This window comes from Saccoglossus kowalevskii, chromosome 4 (assembly GCF_978046115.1).
Source record: "Saccoglossus kowalevskii chromosome 4, keSacKowa6.1, whole genome shotgun sequence".
NCBI lineage: Eukaryota > Metazoa > Hemichordata > Enteropneusta > Harrimaniidae > Saccoglossus > Saccoglossus kowalevskii.
Genome location: NC_140644.1, coordinates 11,124,956 through 11,150,710, shown reverse-complemented (window position 1 = coordinate 11,150,710; position 25,755 = coordinate 11,124,956). Strand labels below are relative to the sequence as shown.

The following is a 25,755-nucleotide window of genomic DNA, read 5'->3' as shown; positions in this document are numbered from 1 at the left end:
CTAAACGCATGTCATGATAAGTGTAAACACATGTCAGTGATGAGTGTAAATACGTGTCAATGATGAGTGTAAACACATGTCAGTGACGAGTGTAAACACATGTCAGTGATGAGTGTAAACACATGTCAGTGACGAGTGTAAACACATGTCAGTGACGAGTGTAAACACATGTCAGTGATGAGTCTAAACACATGTCAGTGACGAGTGTAAACGCATGTCAGTGATGAGTCTAAACACATGTCAGTGACGAGTGTAAACGCATGTCAGTGATGAGTGTAAACAGGTGTCAATGACGAGTGTAAACAGGTGTCAATGACGAGTGTAAACACATGTCAGTGACGAGTGTAAACACATGTCAGTGATGAGTGTAAACACATGTCAGTGACGAGTGTAAACACATGTCAGTGATGAGTCTAAACGCATGTCACGATAAGTGTAAACACATGTCAGTGACGAGTGTAAACGCATGTCAGTAATGAGTGTAAACAGGTGTCAATGATGAGTGTAAACACATGTCAGTGACGAGTGTAAAAACATGTCAGTGACGAGTGTAAACACATGTCAGTGACGAGTGTAAACACATGTCAGTGATGAGTCTAAACGCATGTCATGATAAGTGTAAACACATGTCAGTGACGAGTGTAAACACATGTCAGTGATGAGTCTAAACGCATGTCATGATAAGTGTAAACACATGTCAGTGACGAGTGTAAACGCATGTCAGTGATGAGTGTAAACAGGTGTTAATGATGAGTGTAAACACATGTCAGTGATGAGTGTAAACACATATCAGTGACGAGTGTAAACAAATGTCAGTGATGAGTCTAAATGCATGTCATGATAAGTGTAAACACATGTCAGTGACGAGTGTAAACATATGTCAGTGATGAGTCTAAACGCATGTCATGATAAGTGTAAACACATGTCAGTGATGAGTCTAAACATGTCAGTGACGAGTGTAAACATATGTCAGTGATGAGTCTAAACGCATGTCATGATAAGTGTAAACACATGTCAGTGATGAGTCTAAACGCATGTCATGATAAGTGTAAACGCATGTCAGTGACGAGTGTAAACGCATGTCAGTGACGAGTGTAAACATATGTCAGTGATGAGTGTAAACGTATGTCAGTGATGAGTCTAAACACATGTCATGATAAGTGTAAACATATGTCAGTGATGAGTCTAAACGCATGTCATGATAAGTGTAAACGCATGTCAGTGACGAGTGTAAACATATGTCAGTGATGAGTGTAAACATATGTCAGTGATGAGTCTAAACGCATGTCATGATAAGTGTAAACATATGTCAGTGATGAGTCTAAACGCATGTCATGATAAGTGTAAACATATGTCAGTGATGAGTCTAAACGCATGTCATGATAAGTGTAAATGCATGTCAGTGACGAGTGTAAACACATGTCAGTGACGAGTGTAAACATATGTCAGTGATGAGTCTAAACGCATGTCATGATAAGTGTAAACATATGTCAGTGATGAGTCTAAACGCATGTCATGATAAGTGTAAACATATGTCAGTGATGAGTCTAAACGCATGTCATGATAAGTGTAAACATATGTCAGTGATGAGTCTAAACGCATGTCATGATAAGTGTAAACGCATGTCATGATAAGTGTAAACATATGTCAGTGATGAGTCTAAACGCATGTCATGATAAGTGTAAACACATGTCAGTGATGAGTGTAAACATATGTCAGTGATGAGTCTAAACGCATGTCATGATAAGTGTAAACATATGTCAGTGATGAGTCTAAACGCATGTCATGATAAGTGTAAACATATGTCAGTGATGAGTCTAAACGCATGTCATGATAAGTGTAAACGCATGTCAGTGACGAGTCTAAACATATGTCAGTGATGAGTCTAAACGCATGTCATGATAAGTGTAAACACATGTCAGTGACGAGTGTAAACACATGTCAGTGACGAGTGTAAACATATGTCAGTGATGAGTCTAAACGCATGTCATGATAAGTGTAAACGCATGTCAGTGATAAGTGTAAACACTGTACTGAGCATAATACTTACCCCTTGTAAATAACTTTTATCTTTATTGTCAGGTAATAATCTTTTTTCAAGTAACTTAACAACAGGAAACATCATAACAGGATAGGTAAAATACAAAGAAAAACATAAACATGTTTTCACCAATATTGGAAACAGCCCTGGAATGAATACATAATATACAAGTTAAACCATGAATATCATATAATCAAAGAATACTTAGAAAGAACTCCTGTGTGCTGAGAGTATTGGAGACATATTAACCCAAAACTTATAAGGTTTGTGCATTGTCCTATAGCATCTATGGCATGATTATTACTTGAGACATCAGTGGAAAAGTCAAAAATAGACTAATCATTATGCAAATTAGGTAATTAATACACATGGATTTTTACCCCAAAGTAATCAGGTCTGCACATTGTCCCTGAACATCTATGTACCAGGTTTCATCAAAATGCAATGAGTGGTTCTTTGGATATCAGTAGAACAGTCATGGAACAGCTAAAATTATTAACTAATTATCATGCAAATTAAGTAATTAATATGCATTGTTTTTCAACCAAAACCTAATCAAATCTCAACATTAGCATCCATGCATGAAGTTCTATCAAAAACCAACATATAATTCCTGAGATATCAGTGGAACAGACAGACACACACACATATGTACAGACACACTAACTACAAAGACTCCCATTGTGTTCTTCGCACATGGGAGTCAAAAACACACAAGCTCAAAAAATGAACCGATCAGACTCATGATTGGTAGACGCAAGTTCAAATCCTACCTTAGGCTGAATATCAAAGGGTCGACCCCTACCCTGGGAGAGTGTGCCACAGACTCAATGGGAAGGCCAATTTCACTGGTCGAGATTCATTCACTAACGAATGCGACTTTGGGGGAATCTTGGTTAAGGTCTGCAGGTGCTTGTGTTTGACCAAGCCTGGTTGACGCTAGGATAGCGCATTAAATTGCCATTTGATAGGGAGATGACCGCACAGCCCTGTCATGTAGTCCCAAACATGAATATGACTTCTGTGGCAAAATACACTATGTCAGTACTAGCACTTGCAATTTGCACATACAAAAAAAAAAGAGTCAGGAGAGACAACAGTGACACTCAATGTCCAGAACTTTTGCCTGGCACAAAAATAATTTAAAAAAAACAAAAAAACAGTGGTGTCACATATCTGAGCAGAGCATACGTTTATGACAATTTAAGAGCTAATTTTGACAAATGTAATGCCCATCCTTCTGCTGGGACTTTCTCTATATAACTATAACAATAACTATACATCAGTCTGATATAAAGGTACTGTCAACACAAATAACCAAATCCTTTCATTTTGATAAATATTTAGAAATTTCAATGACAGGTAAACCTAACCACCCAATTAATGAGTACATTTTTATTCCATCAACCACTCAAAACCTCTCATTTAGGTTTGCACAATAAAATTCATATACATTTTCAAAAATGCAGAGAATGGGTTCAATGTTTTTCAAAAGTATTTTTTCCAGTTTATGATATTCATAATTGCATTTAATTTGAATTTTATACTAGCAGCTGTGATTGGAAAATGAACTTAATTTGGCATGTCACACTTTATACTCCCTTTCTAATGCTAAATAAAACAGTGGTACATGCAGCAATGAATAAAATGATGGTAACATCAGTATATGTCTGTTCACAATTTATTCTCATAAAAAATCCATATTATAGTGGATATGTCATCACAGATGCAGCTAATACGATTGTAATGAATATCCCTTATACCAGTATATGGTTTATATATAAATATTTTATTTTTCTTGAGGGCTATAGAGGAGATGAGTGTAAATTTACCATTTTTACACATTTGTAAGCATGTGCAGTCGATGCACAAACTTTAATCGTGCTGGCAGCAGTACTAACGTAACAACAAAACAAGCACACTTTAAACCTGCATTTTTCCTTAGAATCAAGTTCTCGCATATTAATGAGGTCATGTGACAACACTTTGATGTGCAGCATATAGTAAGTAAGTAAGTAAGTAATTTATTTATTATAGTGACCTGCAGCTCAGAGAACTGCCCAGCCCAGTGGACTTATAAGTCACCTTAAATAATAACGATTACATTCACAAATAAAGGTTATGAAAGAGAGCTTGAAATAATATATCAACAATACAATCGTGTAGTTCATAAAAATTCAGACGTACAACAAATTTCTTCTTTTGTAAAAGGCCTTTTCTATAAAAAGAGCAAGTTTTCTTATTGGCCCTGAAAATAAACAAACCAGTATTTGTTCCCGTGATATGCCAGTTATTTCATTAAGAATTGAATCTAGATACTCATGCCTCAATTCAGTGTATTGCTGACAGTCAAACAAAAAATGCATTTCGTCCTCAACGTTTGCATCACAAAATTTACAGATTCGTTCACTTACAGGCTCGTGTCTAAATCGCCCAGTCTCAATACGGAGAGGCAAAATGCCCATGCGCAGTTGAGCTAATAGTGACCTTTGACCCCGACTTAAATTTATTAGCACGTACTTTTCTGGTTTATATTCAAATTTAAAAGTTGCATAGACACGTAACTTTGGTTTGTGACTAACATCTTCTGACCAAGATGACTCTGATCTCCTCGCAATATTTTCTCTTAATGCATGTATATTTACGTCAATTAGGTGTTCATAATTTAAGTCGACGAGCTCCATAATTTGGTAAATCTCTGATGACCAATTATTATAATTTAGGGAGTGATCCCACAGAAATACTCGTTTAACTAGTCTATTGTCATCAAGTTCAGTAAGACGATTCCACAGTCTAACCATATGGGCCCATCTCCGATCTCTGCATGAGACCCACCCAGTGTCACATTTAACCGCCGGGAGTGGGGAAAACCTATGGGTGCAAGAAAAAATCTTAAAGCCCTATTTTGAATCATTTCACACTTTTCAAATTTACTAAAACCCCAAACTCCGGAACAATAGTCAAGTATAGGCGCGACACTGGCATCATACAACTTTGTAAATGTGGAGAACCCAAGATTCTTGAGAGTTTTAAATTTAACGAATAACGCTCCTAACGCTCTACTTGCCGAGTCTGCTGCGATACCAGCAGTTACAGAATAATCAACGAATTCATCCAAAACAATTCCCAAATATCTATACTTATCAGTATAATCTAACACGTCATCACCAATACAAAATTGGAATACACTTCTAGCTTCACTGGCTGTTCTAAAATGTAATATTTTCGATTTCGCATTATTAACCCTAATTTTCCATTTTTCACACCAACTATTTAAATGACTTAACATCATTTGCATATCAATTTCATTATCAGCTAACAACACGATATCATCAGCGTATAACAAAATACTAACATTAACGTTATTATCAAGAGTTATTCCTTTTTGTTTCAGGTTAATTTCAACTGCCAAATCGTTAATAAAGATGGAGAATACCGGTAATGTAGGAGAGAGATTATCACCCTGACGCACGCCTTGCTCAGTGTTAAACCAGTCTGTTTTAAAATCATTTAGTTTTACAGAAGAATTTGTGTCGCTATACATAGCTCGTATAGACTTGTACATTTTACCGTTAATTTCGTTAATAAGTAATTTGTATAGCAATGCGTCTCTATCGACACTGTCGAACGCTTTTCGTAAATCAATGAAAGCGGCAAAAGTTGATAAATCATGGGATATTCTATTTCTGATAATAGATGTCAAAATATAAATATGATCTTCGCAATTTCTATCCTTTCTGAAACCATTTTGCTCATCTACTAAAATATTATTATTCTATATAAATAGTGTAACATAAATCACTAGAATGGACTCACCAGCTGGTAAATTCAATGTTATAATGTTTTCAGTTTCGGCTCCAAATGACTGGAAATTAAAAACATATATATCTACGTATTACAAGACATACAAGAGTATGAACTGAGATTCTTTGCACACAAGGTCATCATTATCATTATCAAAAATTTACAATTATAATAATGCACTCAATATATGTGATGTTTACAGTTTGAAATAAACACAGACATCAGCAGTCCTCCTAACTTTGCTGATAGCCGCCATCTTGAACAACTGTTTGTACAAGTGGTAACAGCCAATGCAAGCTTTATTAGATAGCAAAATATCCTGAATGTTTCTATTCTGAGTCCAAAAAAGAGGTTTTGTTTATCATTGCACATATCAGTTTGTAACATACACCTAATACATTTTTTGTTTGCAATACACGGTTGGTAAAGTGTGCCACATGTGTTAGAAAGGAGAAATGTTTGCTTTCTGTTTCAGAGGACCACTTGTGGATCCAATTCTATCTTATATAAAAAAGTAGCTGTTTTGTTTGAAATGACTAGTAGCCCTTTTGTACATCAAAAATACTTTTTTTTGGGTCAAAATGTTGAACATACATGTATATCTTGTTGCAGTATTGAATAATCCTAGTACAAAATAAAAAAAAAATTACATCATTTCTCTGGGGCAAGACACTAACATTTTTTTAGTAGGTCTAAACCATGAATCACATTTGCAAGCAAATAAAAGTCATGTGAATAAAGAAATTAAACTCACCAAATAACCACATACTCCAAAGAAAATATATAAAGATGTAACTACAAACATTGTAAATATAAAGACACTGTAAAAAAACAAGTATACAGAGAATAAGGTCAATGACCTAACATGTAAATGTAGTTCCTCTATTGAAGTATTATTTGGATGACATTTGAGGACATAAAACATGGAATGATATGTCAAGGACATTACATCAAAACAAGTGGCATAAATACAAAACCATTATTTCTTGCCTTTGTACAAAGTTAATACATGATCTGTCAAGTGTGACAGAGAAATGGGTTTGGACAAACGAAAAAAAGTCATCCAGTCATGAAACAAACAGACATGTATCAGTAATCCCCGCACCATGGGTGATGTTAAGGGTTGGTGGTATCGTGCAGCGCGTGTTTGAATCGCATGTGAACAAACAATGCATTTTACATGTGTTGTGCATGTCACTGTGAGTCCCATATCGAACAGAACGATGCGCGATGAGCACCACCCTTTAATATCATGTTCTGACTGTAATTGGTCCGGGCATGTCTGAAAAACATTTTATAACATGTTGTAATTTTGAGGTTTTTTACGACAGAATATTCACCAGTTTGTTGATTTCAGTGAAGCTAAAAAAAAATTGACATGCATATGCAAATCATTTCTTGTCTTTGAAACCACTTTGAACAAAATCTGTCCAGGTGTAAAGAGATGGACACATTGAACACAAAAAATAAGTCCCTGTTTCAGACAGTTGGTGATTGAAGTCACACAAAACCGATGCATTCTGAAATTCGTTTGTTTCAGATAAAAATGAGTAACAATATTTCATGAATAATGAAGCGTTTTAATTTTATATTTTCAATACTTGCAACCATAATCCAACATCAAGAGAACGATCCTCCTGATTGGTCAAAGGAGTTTATGTTTACAACTAGTGTTTGTTGCATATCAAAATTTCATTCTTCATCTTTGTTGAAAGAAATGCATCAAATGTGAAAAAGTTGCAATTGACAAGTTCTGAGTTCGGCCATTACCATAGAAAAAACGTGTTCGGGTGTAAAAATGTGCCAATTGCTTCTCATTGATTTCAATGCATAAACGTTCACTAGCTCAATTGAATGCTGGGATCCAGGTAAACCAGCAAACAAACTATGCAAGCTTGAAATCAACCCTCCATTCATGAGCAGAAACTGACTAATGGCAGTAAGTCAAAACTCATCTATTCTACATACGTACAATGTGTTACTGGTATATACTTTACCTTCTAAATCTGTGTCTTTTTTCTTTGATAACAGATGATTCTAATGACAATATCATTCCAGCACCCTGACAATTGAAATCATACAAAATACACAAGGTTATGAGTAAACCAAAGATGTATATATTATTATAATATTACCTGATATTTTCTTTTTAAATAGTGTAGATTTGGATACTAGTATATACACAAGTGGTTAGATAACAGTGAATTTTATGTAGGCATGACAAATTTTTAAGAAAATTTATAAAATATTCATAACAAATTAACACTGAGATGACCCTAACGCTTCATTCAAATTCAAAAAATATGATTTCATTGGCCACAGAAGCAATGTGATAATGCCCATTACCCATGAATCTTTGCAGTTTCTCCTCAATCATTGGTCAATTTATTGCCATGCACCTGTGCACATTCATCAAAATATTTTATATATAAAAACATACATGCCTTCATGAAATTTACTGTAATAAATGGATTTAAATTAAAAATACTCATAAAACTGATATTATAATGTATGTAAATTAGCTACACATAGTCTTTACATGCAGAAAGCAGTGTTACCATGGAGAAGATTCATATTGGATGCCATCTTGGCAGACAGAATAACTCATAGAATTCACACAAAGTTTTGGGGATCAGTTACGCCACACAAGTAATACCTGTGTATTAACCACAAAAACATAAACCCGATGCGCACCATAAACCAGTATGTAAGTTAACCATATAAACAAAACAGAATCCCACAATTTTGTTGGAATTGATATAATTGTCTGAAAATTACTTTTACTCAAAGTATATCTTTCTAAAACTTGATATAAAGTGTTTCCATTATGTGACAGGTTTAACTAGTACAATGTAACACATATACAAGCTGTTGTAATTTATAGCATAATTTATAGTCTGACTTCATCCATAAGTATTGATATGCAAATATATTCACATATGCAAATTAGCACACACATTCTGTTGTCACCAATGAACCAATAGTTGAACTTACCATACAAAGTTTGAAGAATATCAAAATAGAAGTGCCATAGATATGAATTCATTCATTAACATATGCAACACATACACGTACTATATGTTGTCAACACTGAACCCGTAATTACACTAAATATACCAAGTTTGGAGAAGATCAACATAGAAATGCCAAAGATGACTACATCCATAACAATTAATATATGCAAATACACAAATTAGCAGACACATTATGTGCTGTCAGCACCATACCTACAAGTACACTAACCATATCAAGTTTTGAAAAAAATCGGCATAGAAATACCAGAGATACTACACAGTACATACATACATACAGACACTCAGCTCCCTCGCCATCACATACGATTTTACCTACACATATATACAAACACTGAGCAAAATTCCCTACCAGCAGCATTTGCATGCATGTACACACATTCATAAAACTATTTTAATAACAACAATATGTAAATCAGTTCAGACGATATTTTTAAACAGCAAGCTGGAGTGGTTTGACGAATGAATGTAACATTCAATAGGTAATTAAACCAGCAGGTGTGCCATGCACCCACCAGGTTAAAAAGAAAAAATGTATATATAGCTACCGTAAACAAATAAACAAATTTGACAGAAAACTATACTAGTTCATCTATGGCAAATATGAAAGCTAAGAGATCAATGATGGGTCACACCTAGCAGATAGACAGATGACGATAGACAATCAGCTCACTTTAATTTTGTAGCTTTAGGGAAAATGCCTCTGCAATTGGTGTTGTAAAATATAATTATTTCATAGCATGTGACTTATTTCATTCATTCGTTCATTCATTCATTCGTTCGTTCGTTCATTCATTTATTACTCAGATCAATAGACATCTTTCTCAGAAATCACACCCGCTAGTGACAAACGGAAATAATTTTGCAAAAAAACATATATATATATATATAGTTACCTCATAACAATAGATGGATATTCCAAGAAAGAATGGAAACCCTTTAAAAGACATTGCCTTAGGATGTATTCTGTGAAAAGAAGGCCATGAATGATACATATAAAGGTAGCAGCATTAATAAACATGTATAGATAAAGATGTATGAGATAAGAGGATATGCAGTGTGTGATATTTGATAACAAGCCATGCATGGCACAATCCTAGCCTGACAAGTTTGCGTAGGTGAAGTTGGTGGGGATCGCAGCAGTCCAGGGCGCCACCTACGCCAACTCGTCAGGCTAGGCACAATCCCTGTAGTTATCAAATTTAAGATATATAGTTTTGTTTATAGTAATATTGTAAAAGCGACATGCAATTTTAGCGAATTGTGGTAAAATGAAGTAATAGCGAAATGTTGATTTAGCGAATTTCTCTTGTCATTGTTGATTTCCTGTTTTCACAATACTTGTTTGTCGCGCGCCAAAACAAATGCGCAGTTATCACCTCCATAAAAGCAAAGAAAAACTGTCAAGTGTAATTTGATTCTGTTCGAGATGATAAAAAAAACGATTTAACAGGAATTTGAAAAAGCGGGTATCGTTGCTGCTTTACATCCAGAACATTGAACTTTTATATTGGGACTCAAAAATTACTAAATACTACTAATTTCCCGTAATAATATATCAGTATCACTTCATTTATTTATTTTCATTGAAATAATGACCACAAAGAATACGTTTATTTTTTTTGTGTTAATTTACTTTTCAATAAAGTCTATCATCATGTCTGTACGTTTGTTTTGTGTTGTTTACAAAGTGTGTGTGGAGAAAAAAGTCGTTGTTTGGCGGCCATTTTGAATTAGGGACGACGTCAAAAGATCGATGTCGGATAAAAAACTTAATTCCTTTAGTTTTTTTCCAAACCCCCTTACCCCCCACTGAAACTTAATTGATAAATATTGGTCATGGCGTCAGACTACATTCACCATTAAATACAAATTGATAATCAGACAGTAGTATTGCATAGCAGTTGGTTGTCGGGTGGGTGTAAAAAGATTTTACAAATGCACCTCATTTGATGCACAAATTTACACTAGAACCAAACCATTTTTCTGGGTTTTTTTTTTTTTCGGTTATTTCTGTCCATGATTGGATAGAAAAAAAACGAACTACAAATTTTTTTGACTTCATTAAAAAATAAAATCGTTTTTGTAGGATGGAAACTTTTTGAGGTCAAAACCCCCCCACCCCCAAACTAAAGGAAATAAGTTTTTTATCCGACATTGATCTTTTGACATCGTCCCTTAGCGAATCAGTTCTCTCGCTAAATTTGCGAAAAAGACATGCTCGCGAAAAAGACATGTTTTACAGTGGTTGGAACACAAACATGTCAGAGATATGGATTCAGAAACTGATGCTTAACTACAATGATTTTTTAAGATTAAAATGACATTCAGTCATCTTGTATCTGATCATTAAACAAGTACTTGTCCATATTAAGAGAAACTGCTCTGGAACAGCATTAACAAAAAAAAAAATCGGCACTGGTTGGCCATTTTAAATACATCTGTATATCTATGACATAATATATAATGAATATATAAAATTTGAACATAATCATTTAAAGCATGTCAGGGATATGGCCATGTATTCATTAAAACATTATGATTCCGATCTGAAGAAACAATATGATGTGCATCAAGGTCCCATAATGTCCAGTGTATGTACACTGTTTGAACAAAATCCATCTGTAAACAGCCGAGATCCAGTTCTGAAAGCCAGAAATGCTTGATTTCTGTACAAAAAAAGGCCGCCATTCAGCCATATTGAAACGGATCATGAAATATATTGACGTGCATATGTAGAATATTATATAAAATGTATGTGTGAAGTTTGAATGTAATCGGCCCAGGAATGTCTAAGATATAGGTCCGAACACATGCACACATGGATGCACGCACAAACGCATGTATGCACACACATCTGTTTCCTGGTACCAACCATACACCCCACAATGCTTCACTGAAACTGGTTTTTTTCTTCAGAGATCGGTCTGCCAAGACTGACAGTTAAAATTTATCTGATTTTTTGATTAAATTACATACTGAATATGCAAGCATTTCTTCCAAAGACAAAACAAATCTGGAAAGAAGTACATTTTGTATGTTGCAACTACAATGTATTTATGCAAAATGTCACTTGAGTGAAACAAATTTATTTCAAGACCACCTGTGACAAAAACAAAGAAAGGATTACTTACGTTATTTTACTTGCATGTTCAAAGTCAAACCAAAATACAACAGCATAAGCAGTCACATTGGCAAAGTCAGCAAATAAACTGTTATAAAACAAATATAGTTTATTTACAAACAAAAATGTACTAAAGAAGATTTCATGCTGATATTATTTACAAATAATCACCATTCAACATTATTGATATCATACATCACAATAGATTGACCATTGCTATACAAATATGACCATTATTATACCGACCCCGTGTATAAGTCACATGACCATTATTATACCGACCCCATGTATAAGTCACATGACCAATATTATACCGACCCCATGTATAAGTCACATGACCATTATTATACCGACACCATGTATAAGTCACATGACCATTATTATACCGACGCCATGTATAAGTCACATGACCATTATTATACCGACACCATGTATAAGTCACATGACCATTATTATACCGACACCATGTATAAGTCACATGACCATTATTATACCGACCCCATGTATAAGTCACATGACCATTATTATACTGACCCCATGTATAAGTCACATGACCATTATTATATCGACCCCATGTATAAGTCACATGACCATTATTATACCGACCCCATGTATAAGTCACATGACCATTATTATATCGACCCCATGTATAAGTCACATGACCATTATTATACCGACCCCATGTATAAGTCACATGACCATTATTATACCAACCCCATGTGTAAGTCACATGACCAATATTGTACAGATTCCATGTACAACTACTCACCTAAATATGGCTAATTTATGTAGCTTTCTGATGAGTGTAAGAAAAGCCAATGGTGGAAGAATTATAAATAACCATTGATACATATGCATTTCATGTACAAACGATGATAAGTTTTCTATTATAAAAATGAGGTAGGCACAGCAAAAACCTATCAGAGATAAAAAGTATAGAATTATTTTATCAATGAGAAAATATTGTGAGAATATATATGTATTTCCACACAGTTTGACAGAGTGAAATAGTAGAGTGCTGAATGTGAAAACAATATAGAATCATTTTATCATTGAGAAAATATTGTGAGAATTTATATGTATTTCCACACAGTTTGACAGAGTGAAATAGTAGAGTGCTGAATGTGAAAACAATATAGAATCATTTTATCAATGAGAAAATATTGTGAGAATATATATGTATTTCCACACAGTTTGACAGAGTGAAATAGTAGATTGCTGAATGTGAAAACAATACAGAATTATTTTATCAATGAGAAAATATTGTGAGAATATATATGTATTTCCACACAGTTTGACAGAGTGAAATAGTAGAGTGCTGAATGTGAAAACAATATAGAATTATTTTATCAATGAGAAAATATTGTGAGAATATATATGTATTTCCACACAGTTTGACAGAGTGAAATAGTAGAGTGCTGAATGTGAAAACAATATAGAATTATTTTATCAATGAGAAAATATTGTGAGAATATATATGTATTTCCACACAGTTTGACAGAGTGAAATAGTAGAGTGCTGAATGTGAAAACAATATAGAATTATTTTATCAATGAGAAAATATTGTGTGAATATATATGTATTACCAAACAGTTTGACAGAGTGAAATAGTAGAGTGCTGAATGTGAAAACAATATAGAATCATTTTATCAATGAGAAAATATTGTGAGAATATATATGTATTTCCACACAGTTTGACAGAGTGAAATAGTAGAGTGCTGAATGTGAAAACAATATAGAATCATTTTATCAATGAGAAAATATTGTGAGAATATATATGTATTTCCACACAGTTTGACAGAGTGAAATAGTAGAGTGCTGAATGTGAAAACAATATAGAATTATTTTATCAATGAGAAAATATTGTGAGAATATATATGTATTTCCACACAGTTTGACAGAGTGAAATAGTAGAGTGCTGAATGTGAAAACAATATAGAATTATTTTATCAATGAGAAAATATTGTGAGAATATATATGTATTTCCACACAGTTTGACAGAGTGAAATAGTAGAGTGCTGAATGTGAAAACAATATAGAATCATTTTATCATTGAGAAAATATTGTGAGAATATATATGTATTTCCACACAGTTTGACAGAGTGAAATAGTGGAGTGCTGAATGTGAAAACAATATAGAATCATTTTATCATTGAGAAAATATTGTGAGAATATATATGTATTTCCACACAGTTTGACAGAGTGAAATAGTGGAGTGCTGAATGTGAAAACAATAATGAAATATAACATAATATGAATTGGATGCTAATGTTGTTTATAAAAGAATTAATTATTAAGCCAATGTTATGTGGTGATGCTGCTTGCTTATTACGGTATTTACTCCAATTTGCACACAAAAAAATTTTTAAATTTTAAATGATTTGTTTTCAACATTATTATTGAATAATAATTCTGGGAATATAAATTTTACAATATGTAGATATATTATACAGTAAAAGTAATTTGGGTTAATATATTTAAAGCCTACATGTAAATGAGATGCAGATGGGGTCACCTGTTTCGAGAGATTTAATTTTTTTAAAGTTGTCCAGTACCTGTTTGTGTTATAATAATACTTGCATCGACCATAAGTTGACCAGTGTTGCCCATAGCATGATAACCTATAAATATAAAACATAACAGTCATGTGACCAAATTTCCCACTGTTTAGTTATGAAGTATTATTACCAACCCAGCATAAGGTAATTACATTGTTGTACACACCATAATTCAATTAAATAAAATAATTGCTGTTTTTTCTCATTGAACAAAACATCTGTAATTTGGAAGTAATGCTGAATGAACAAAAAATGTTAAATAAACATCAAAATTTGTTCAAATTTTTATGTACAATGCACTACCAGCTAGCTATAAAAAGTTTTCCAACTCAACTCATTTGTTTATATGTACGGTAGAGGGTGCTTAGTCTATATACAAACATGTATCAATTCACTCACCTACTTCACCATAATCTATTTCATGAACTGATGTCTGTGAAGAAACAAAGTAACATTATAAACAAGTATATCCAGTAAGATAAGGTTCAAACATACCAACTGACTCTCCAACAGATGATTACGCAATCATGGATACATATATTTCAACTTTATGGTTTGAGTGTTTTTTTTTAATCAGAATCTATTCATATTTAGTTTAATTAATTTGAAGTTTCTAAATATTCCTACATGCACATAAAAAAAATCATTGTGCAGGTTTCATTTCCTACATGCAGTGCACTGACTGGAAAACAACATACACAGTGCAGTACTGCAATCCAAGGAATGTATCTACATGTACTACGTTTCAATCCATTGTTCAGTTATGTTAAGTATAGATGCAGGCACTCAGACAGTCCTGACACAAAACTGTTTTGGAGCTCAACTAAAAATAAAACTATGATTGAAAAATTGAAAAAAAAGTACACATGTCTGTTTAAATTTATTTTAAATTGGTCATCATGTATTCTTAGGTTTGCCAAGATGTTTCAAATTTGAATAGCTAGTTTTAAATTAAGTTTGTCTTGAAATATACATACTACCGGTATATACTGTATATATTTGTTTGTTTTTATCTCCTAGTACAATAGAATAATAGGAAGTTACTATGAGATACTGCAAAGTATGCACGAAGACAGTATGGCGGGAGTATCGACCAACATGCGACGGAGGTTGATGCGACCGCGTACTGTCTGAGCGCATACTTTGCAGTATCCTTGTAATAATCTTATTATTATATATCTTTTCCTCCTAGGGATACATCATGTAAATGCCGTATTATGAATTTGCATTTCCTAATATGGTAGGATGAAAATACCCAGTGCAATAATGCACTTATGGCGTTACTATGACAGATGTATAATAATAGGTGCTATTAACTATTTTTCAATTTTTCAGCAGGTTTGATTACGTGGTAATCTGAAACAGTGATGTTACATGAAAACATAACGCAATATCCAAACCTTGGTTTGATCTGTCTGAGTTTTTTCTTCTTCTTCAGATATTATACCATTCATTTCCACTGAGTTCATCATTAATTCTTCCTGTTCCTGTTGATGTGCCTCCCCATGCGGTGACTGACCAAGTATTCTGTATTTACTGTCTATGATTAACAACATTGATTTGACACTACAAAACAAAACAAGAGAAGACAATGTCAGTATCAATCACAAAGTTACCATTGTTAGTATTGAAAAAGCTATTGTTGACTATGTAAAACAAACCTAAATTAGCTCTGTAACAACTAGATTACTGTAAAAGCTTAACCCGTATTTAGAATTAAAGTACATGGGGATAGCAGTATAATGGTATTAATTAATTTCACCATTTTGATATTTTGAACACACTTTTCATTGTGTTTAAAATTTTAGAGTTTTCCAATGAAATAATGGGTTCACATGGATTTAATTTCACAGAATTCACTCATCATCAGCTTAAATAGTGAAATTACAAGACAGCGAATAATTAATGATTTTACAGTAATGTACATGAATTGGCAACATCATCAAGTAATTGGTGAATTAAGTTGTTGAACCAGATGAAGGTTGGACGTATAGCTATTTGTAGTATAGTATAGAATATTTTATTTGGCACGAAATAATGCATTGAATTACATTATCTATGGTCAATAAACATACAACAACAAGTAACAAACATCAATAACAAATAAAACAATAAGTAAGCAAAGAAAAATATCTTAAAGAAATATTATGTATATCTTAATACCCTTGCATGTTATATGAATGGATGAAACTATTGCATATACCGTGGTAGTGTGGAATACTTTATTTTTGCTGGAATTAATTTTCGCTGAAAAGGCTTTTTGAGCGTTTTGCTTGGAATTTATTTTCACTGACAGGTTGAATGTGAAATATAGGATTTTTTTCTCTCGGAATCATCCCTTCAGCGAAAATAGCGAAAATAAATTCCAAGCGAAAATAAAGTATTCTACAGTAACTGTATCACTTGAAAACAAAAAAAAAGCATGTTGGAAGAAAATTGGATGTTGGGAGAGTGGTTTGGTATTTTTGTTGAATTTTGAAACATTTAAAGTATAATAGAAAAAGTGTAGTTTGATCTTTTGACCTATGTCATGTGACCTGAAGTCATCTGTGAACGCAACCAAACACAATGGTACAGGGTCATGAGAACACAATTATAAATTTATTGAGCAATATACATCCCCTAAATATGGTGAAGAATGCCTATCACTTTACATCGTATGTCATGAAGAGCTATGGAAGCCTATCACAGCATGAATGTGAAAATATAACATTTCTATGATCACAGTCATTCTGCAATAATGGTGCACATTACCCCCATGTTATGCATTTTTTGTTTATCTTATATCGTTCACAAAACACAAAAACAATTACAATTATTATGAGAACAAAGAATAACAAACAAACAAAAAATTTAGACGGGTCATGCATAAGGCCTGACACACAAGGATTTAAAATGAATTCTAAAAATAAAAATAAATAAAAAATATTACCTTAATACTCCTACACAGGCCATGATAAGTACACCTTCTATTACACCAGCCTATAATAAAAATAATGTTTTATTGAATCTTCAGAAATAATATTTCTATCAATGTACATCAATAAAATATCAATTCACTCCCTCCTAATAGAAAAAAATGTTATATATTAAATATTCTCTAATCTGTCTAACTCTGTCTGTCTCCAGTTGTACTCATTAGATAAATAAATTTTCGCTCTTTTGTTGTTGTTTTTTTTTTACTTTTTGGGAGTTATCGCTTAAAAGCAATTTTTGTCTGCGTTTTCTATATTTTGTACATTCCATAAAAAAGTTGTGTTGCCATTTATATATTTATGTAAGAAACACGGACTCCACTTAATGCTGGAATCTGAATAATCCTGAGTTACAGTTGTCTATTTTAGTGTTGGGAAAGACTTTGTCTCTTTTCTTCTAAAAGAATTTGTTTTTCATCATAATTTCAACTTAGTTACAAAACCCAGATGTTTATGAACAAAACCATGTATACTTCACATTGTTTCAGCTCCTGTAACAATAATTTGGAAAAAACCAAGGCAAACCTACCAGGACAAACCAATAAGGTTCTAACCACAAGCTAAAAAATATAGGAGCGCCTGGGGGATTATAACCACAATGCTTTTTATATAGAGCATTGCGGGGAGAGGGATAGACTTTGAAAATTAATTAAAAATGTCAGCTGATATAGTTGAAATGCAGAAAATGAATGTAATCTGTTCTGCAGTATTGAAGTTTATAATACCAACAGAAAACTGATATAAAATAATATAAAAATGTGGTTTATTCCAGCACACCAAAGTTTAATGTAAAATCTGATTAATAAGTAATCTTTGAGATACAGTAAATTGACTAATTTATGTAAAATTATTATGCAAATTAATTAGCATGAATTTCAACCCAGAACTAATTAGGGCTGCACATTGTCATTGAAATGCAATGATGCTGAAAATTGGCTACTTAATTCCTAATTTTCGAGTTGTTAGTTTTCTACGGAATTCCGCTAGAGGGCGCATCCAAAATACCCGGATGACGAGCTTGAGTGTGGTTGTTTTTATTGAAGTTCTGTATTCGTACATGCGTAAATCAATAGATTGGAAAAGCAAAAAAGTTCCAGAACTCTGCAAATTTCTTCAGGATCGTGGTATAACTTGCAACAATGTTCGTAAAGCTAAACTTTTTGAACTTGTTGTGTTAGCAAACGAGTTAAATGTTCGCCAAGAGTCAAACAATCGTCGTCGTACTGTAAAACACAGTGAGTCGACAATAACTCTGGTAGATCCGTGTAACGTAAAAACTTGGCATAAAAACCTTCATACTTTGCCTTTGTTTGAAATAGCTTATATGTTCGCATATTTGTTGCATCGAAGTGACTGGTCAACAGCCAGACTGAAAGAATATCGACTTGATAATGGTTATTTACTTCATAATTTCTGTAAAGCTTCATCATGTGCAGAATACAGAATATATTTTCATTATGGCAGAGTGTATTCGGCAATAATCCATGAAGGAAAATCCTTACAAGCCATGGTTTATTATTAAATCAAACTCTAAAATAGTTTCTGGTGTTTGTAACTGTGTAGTGTAAGTTTGATTTAATATTTTATTCACCAGGCGATCAGCAGATGCAGTTATCATAAATGGACACACGTTTTTTCCTTCCGTAGTTATTTTAACTTCAACTTCGCAACAAATGCCATCATAAGGATTCTGAACAAGAAGTTCGATGTGGGAATCGGCAACAAGTGAATTTTCCATCAAATCCGGCTCAATGTTTTCGTCTGCGCTCGTCTCGGGAAGCTGACGGAGTCTTCGTTTTTCAATGTATAACTGCGGTTGAAAGACGACTGTCTCCAGTTATTGAACTAAAAAAATACTGGTGCAGGATGGAAAATGCCGTGAACAAACCCGAGAATATAGTTTGGTGTCCACTCAGGTTCCCGACGACGCATTCGAATCCACTGGCGTTGAAGTGTTGATTTCTTGGACGAAAGAAATGTATGAAAAGTTACGCCTTTCATCTCAGGATATTTCGCTGTTTTTTCTTTTTAATCAAACCCCAAGAATAGCCTGGGGCATTACAATACCAGTTAACGGTTTTGACCAATTCTTGCAAAATGTTTGTAAAAAATAAAACTTCGGCAACAGTAACTACTAGTATATTGCTTACAGCTGACGCCGCTCAAATTTCAACCCCACCACGAACGTCGAACGAACTGTCATATGGGTACTTTGAGAACGCCCTCTATCGAATTTCGTGAGAAAAATAGTAACTCGGAAATTAGGAATTATTATGCATATTAGGTAATTATTATGCACATATTCCAATCTAAAACTACTACATTTGGGCATTGTCTCCTGGCATCATTGTACAATGTTTCATTCAGGTTTTTTTTTGTATGGGTAGAACGGATTTATATACACACACAACTACATACCAGTACCGGTACTTGTATTTATACACACAGACATTGTCTGCTTTGCATCACAAAACAATAAATTACTAAAAGTATCCAAAGTTGTAATAATTTATAAAGGAAATACCCTGAACCATAGACCTGTTTTCTAAGGTCTATGCCCGAACAGATGAAATACTCATTTAATTTTTAATCAAATCTATATTTAAATTCAAACTGATTAATATAGGATTTCAGTTTGGGGGCATTTATAGTTCATTTTTTTTAATGTTTTTTGGTTTATTAAATTTTTTTTGAAATAATTTGTTGATATTTATTCAGTTATTGACATCTGGGGACAATAGTCAGACAAAAAAACAATCTAGAATATTACTGATTAGTGAAAACAACATTAAAAAAAATTAGTAAATGAACTAATGACCCTCAAACAAAGATTGTATTTAAATCTGATACGTTTTTATTCTGATCTAATATAGCTAAGAAGGTTATTGTGTAGCACAGCTGTTGTGTGTTTAAATACTATCAGTGATTGTACTAGGTGGATGATTGTGGTGTGCAGTCTGTCTGCTATTATTACCAGTATACATGTATAATAGTGAATAGCCTTAGTGTTTTTTAGACAGAAGTGCGTGCTAAGTAGATGTATCTGATTTACAATTGAAAATCATGTTACATATAATACATTGGTTATGGCTGCCATACTTGTAATCTTTGATGTATATTTTACAGTAAATCTCTAATGTTGAAATTGATATGATGAATGCATGTATGTAGGATTTAATAAAAAAAACACACACACACTTTTGGAGATTGAACACCTACATGTAACTGGGAATGTAGCACATGTAAGATGGTCAATATCTTGATTTGAGGTAAATATAATATTCAGAAATAATCTTATAATCTCCTGAATGAAAAGGGCAAATTTATCAAGATTTATTTATTTAATTTGTTTGTTTGTTTATTTGTTTGATTATTTATTTAATTGATCATGTATTTATTTATACATTCGCTCGCTCATTCGTTTGTTTGTTTATTTATTTAAATATTTATTTAATTGATCATTTATAATTTATTTATCAGTTATTTATTTAAATAACATGCACTTCCTAAATAGATCTATAGAACAGTTTCAAAAACAGATTTAAAATTGTTTTTCCCCATTTAGACATCATCTACATTGCACTAGCTTGTTAAATACACAATCCTTGTTTACTGATGTTCACAGTTTCACAGTCAATTCTTTGCCATTTAGGCCATTTTTTCATGTTTGTCCCAAAAAAGTTTAGGATGGATGATTAATTTTATATAGATTTAATAAGTTATTCATACATATTATTTCATTTGGCCCACTAACATTTGAAAAAGATATCAAGTTTAACGATTCATTAAGACAATATTTTCACATATCAATGTTAAATGAGAGTAAAGTTTGTTGAGATTACATCTTAGATGTAAATTCATGAGACAAATATGAATTTTGCAAGTCAGTGACAATTGAAGAATTTGTACTACTGAAAATTTTAATGTGTGCCTACGACATGCCTACGTGCCTAGTGTCAGTGAAATTTTGTGTTTCTGAATGCCATAAAATCTTTAAAATTTCATTCATCTTTTTTTCCATTATATAAATTGAATTTTTTTTTTTAATTGTCCATCATGGTCAGTTGTGCCGAATCAAACAGAAGCACTGTGTTCGAGGTACTGAGGATTCACACTTAATGACAAAATGACAGTCATTTGCTTCACAGGATTTACACAACCTTTTATTCCTTCAGATTTTTTTTATTATTATTATGTTTCCTAACATCAACAATTGTCAGTTGTCATGTTTTCTGTCATGAATTTTAATTGTTTATCAGTTAAAAACTTTTTCATTTCATTGCCTTTTATAATTGTGACACATAGTCTGATTACCGGTATTTCAGTTTTACTGTAGAATACTTTATTTTCGCTTGGAATTTATTTTCACTATTTTTGCTGAATGGATGCTTCAGTGAAAATAAAATCCAGCGAATATACTTTTTTCCTTTGTCTCACATTCAACTCGTCAAAAATCGGTGAAAATAAATTCCATACAAAACACCCAAAAAGCTTTTTCAGCGAAAATTAATCCCATTAAAATAAAGTATTTTACAGTATCTAATACTATCTAAATTTTCTGACCTTGATTTGATTCTGGTTTCTCAGAATATGTCAGACCAGAGACCACAATATTAGTAAAATTGACAGCATTAATATTAATGCGGAAGACTATGTTAACCTTATTTTTGACAAATTTAGCCAACATGTCTTAAGTAAAGAATATATAAAACTGACTATAATACTTTTATTAGGTAGTATTGTAGCTCTTTTTCAGCAATGTATGCGTGGCATGTATTTGAGCGTGTCAGGTCCAACAACTCGTATTGTAATTTGTGTATTGATAATCACATTCTAGATCTAAAAGCTTACCGATAATAACAAAAACAGCTGTGACACACAGATCACTGAAGAATATACTACATTACAAGTCTATTACTGTTAGCACTGTGCATTATGATATTTTTAATGATCTCGAATGGAATCCCCCCATAGTCAGGTCTTTATGAAAAAAATTTAAATTGTATATGTCTATATAGGTGACAAAATGGATGTGACTCTGATTCCCCTTATTTTTATATTTTGTTTACCAAATTACATATTATATAAATATATTAAAATGTTTTTCAATGTCACTATTTCAATGTACGTTGTTCAATGACACACCAGTGAATCAGCACATGTTGCATCACAGCATGTCATATCAAATACACACAAACAACGTAACTGTTGCATAATCATGTACCAACTGTTGCATAAGACACAAATATGCATTTACTAACGAACCTATACTATTTTTAGAATTTGTTTTTCATCATTTACAGGTATCCAGCAAACTTGCGTCTGTGATTAGCCATTTTTTCACATCATTTGGGGTTTGACAGGTCCTAGGATTTGCTTGTCAGTACATGTATACAGGACGGTGTCAGTGTACAGACTGGACTGCACATCGACGTTCTCATGTATACTGACAGATGTAGCAAAGAACATATCCAGACCCAAAATGACACAAAGCCATGGCTAGTCCATCATAAGCAAGCAAGCAGATCTATTTTGTTGACAGTAACCATACTGTGTGAATATGTAGATCATTTAAGTTATTGGGAAATTATTTTAGCTTAAAGTTTAAATTTCGCTGATTTACCATTTCAAGGATATTCAGTGGGTTTTAAATTCACGGTTTAATCATTTAGATAATGTGTGCTATGCTAAATTTTACACATTCAATGTGTTTTAATTTAGCGCATTTTCCAGTCAGCGAAATAAGCAAAATTAAAACCCAGTGAATAATTAACCCTTTTAGAGTATGTAATACAGGATAGGTTAGGATAGGATATTTTATTTGGTACATACACAAAACAAAGCTTATGCACAGTTCAAAGACATACATAATAAAAAAAGACAGCTAAAATAATTCTAAGACAAGAAAAACAAAGTTCTCTAATTTACTGGGAATATAACTGTCATTTCTAGAAAGCACACAAGTAAATAACACTTTAAATAAATAAACAAAGCAGCAAGCAACTTCATGATATTTTCTTTGACAGTGTGATGCTCACATTTTGTTAAGTAATGTATATTAATATCTCCCACTGAATGGCAATTACAAAAATGGCAAATTCTGTCACTTCTATTATATTTTTAATTCCCATGTGTCTTCCTAATTCTACAGGTAGACAATGGGATGAAGTCCTAAATTTGGTCAGCGCCACTATGTTTTCTGTTTTTAGATCAAATAACTCACAAATGTGTAAGCATCATTAAAACTATTGTAAGCATCTCATTTCGCCCTGATTTACTAAGAACTTGTTTCCAGTGATCAAGGAAAAAATGACACAGGGTTTCAGTGTCAGCTAAAGTCTATGTTACCAGTAGTTATTTTATAATTAGTAATGTAATCTGTAATAAGTGCTCAATAAATGTAAACAACGGATCATAGAAATTATTATTAGCATATTGGATATTTCACTATCAAGTCTTTTATAATATTTGTGATAGTTACTGTGGATAATGATCTAATCCACTTCTGAATGCTATATTTGAAGCTTTACAATGCACACCAAGAGTTCTTTTACAAAACTTTACATGTAGATTCTAAGCCTCAGAGTTGTCAGACTAAAACATGTGCTTTAAAGATATCAGTGTTAATCAGCGACTTATTTTTCCCCAGAACTGTATAATATAGGAACATATAGGAATTAACCCCAAATATCTGCACCATATAAAAACACAGGTTGAACAATTAAGTCAAAAAGCTTACAAACCAATTCTACTGCATAAAACTGGTTACTTGACAAAAACATTTGATACATTTTATAGATAGCTATGTATGGTATGTAATAATGAATTCATATTAATAATTTTCATGGAGACTATGTTACAGACCTTAGTGCAATATATATAGCTACCTCGATCAGTGCTGATCGACATGCATAGCCTTGTACACCACCCCAAAACATATTGTAGTGTAATGTAATACTGTAAAATACTTTATTTTTGCTTGAAATTAATTTTCGCTGAAGGAATAATTCAGTGAAAATAAAATCCAGCGAATATACCCTTTTTCCTATATTTTACATTCAACTGGACAAACATCAGTGAAAATAAATTCCATACAAAACACCCAAAAAGTCTTTTCAGCGAAAATTAATTCCAGCTAAAAAAAAAGTATTTTACAGTAAACACTTTTTTAAGGTGAGGATGGGGCACGGTTTTTTTAGTCCACACTCTACCATTGTGATAGAAGAGCTATGACTGCATTTAGCAGCGGCAATAGAAAGAAATCCTTGAAAATCAATAAAAGCCTATTTTAAGCTTTGAAACAATCTTTATACTGGTATGGAGAAAAGTGCTAATTACTTTACAAAAATAACTGAAAAAGAGAGAGAAAGAGAGATCTGGCCTCCACGGTGGAATACATTTTCCGCAAAATTTCCTCAAAGTGACAATTTAGTACTAGTATATTGGCCGTTTCGCAAATGGTTGGGGCTGAAGCTGCCATTACTGGTCACTATGGCGGCCGGTTAGTAACCCCCTCCCCCGGAATAAAAGGCTGGCCGCCAACAATACTGAACTCACGATTGGTAGTGTACTTGACAGTTGTATAACTACATGTACGTCGAGGCACATAATTTGTAAAGTTTATGGAGTACTCACCTCCCGAAATGCATATGGAAGACCTAATACACCAGCTCCAATAAATGAAATGAATATGTTGGCAAATATTTTGACGAGATTGTCAGTCCCACCACCGCCGTCGTGCATGGCGAATTGCTTTGATATTCCTCCGTTGTGACTAAAATGAGTGTTAGATTGAAGCAGACATACAAACAATCAACGTGGCCGAAACGTCAGCTGGTAACGCTCTACTACCGTATTTACATTATGTTATGACTAAAAACAACCGGAAGAGGCATTACTGTAATTACAATGCTGAAGTTAGTATTAGCTCCCGATTCGGGTTCATTACACGATTCGAATGGAGCCCACAAAAGCGGATTCGGTGTGTTGCATGCGGTTTTGTCGCTCACTAGTGTGACAAACAACTGATTTTAAACTTTCTTTTACTTATCTGATCTGTTTTAATCGTATACTCAACAGTATACACCAATTTAAAAGACGACTGCCAACAAAGAGGGATATGAACCGCAGCTACACGTGTCATTGATGAATTATTCTAAAACGAGATTAATACTAGTACGATTGAAACTAGTATATGCTAACATGCGTGCACAAAATAGTC

The 25,755-nt window shown here is 33.1% G+C and overlaps 1 protein-coding gene across 1 annotated transcript in view; it reads right to left on the bottom strand.

Moving 5' to 3' along the window:
- Positions 1–25,395, bottom strand: part of LOC102806055 (uncharacterized) — a 29,994-nt gene extending 4,599 nt beyond the window's left edge. Inside the window, exons 1-12 of the mRNA XM_085497760.1 lie at positions 25,170–25,395; positions 17,492–17,541; positions 15,960–16,125; positions 14,959–14,992; positions 14,557–14,622; positions 12,771–12,918; positions 12,012–12,089; positions 9,774–9,843; positions 7,843–7,907; positions 6,600–6,666; positions 5,858–5,906; positions 2,051–2,187 (exon numbers count right to left, since the gene is read on the bottom strand). Coding sequence (XP_085353886.1) covers positions 2,051–2,187; positions 5,858–5,906; positions 6,600–6,666; positions 7,843–7,907; positions 9,774–9,843; positions 12,012–12,089; positions 12,771–12,918; positions 14,557–14,622; positions 14,959–14,992; positions 15,960–16,125; positions 17,492–17,541; positions 25,170–25,277 — 1,038 coding nt within the window. The 5' untranslated portion in view covers positions 25,278–25,395. The remainder of the gene's footprint in view (positions 1–2,050; positions 2,188–5,857; positions 5,907–6,599; positions 6,667–7,842; positions 7,908–9,773; positions 9,844–12,011; positions 12,090–12,770; positions 12,919–14,556; positions 14,623–14,958; positions 14,993–15,959; positions 16,126–17,491; positions 17,542–25,169) is intronic.
- Between the last annotated feature and the right edge of the window lie 360 nt (positions 25,396–25,755).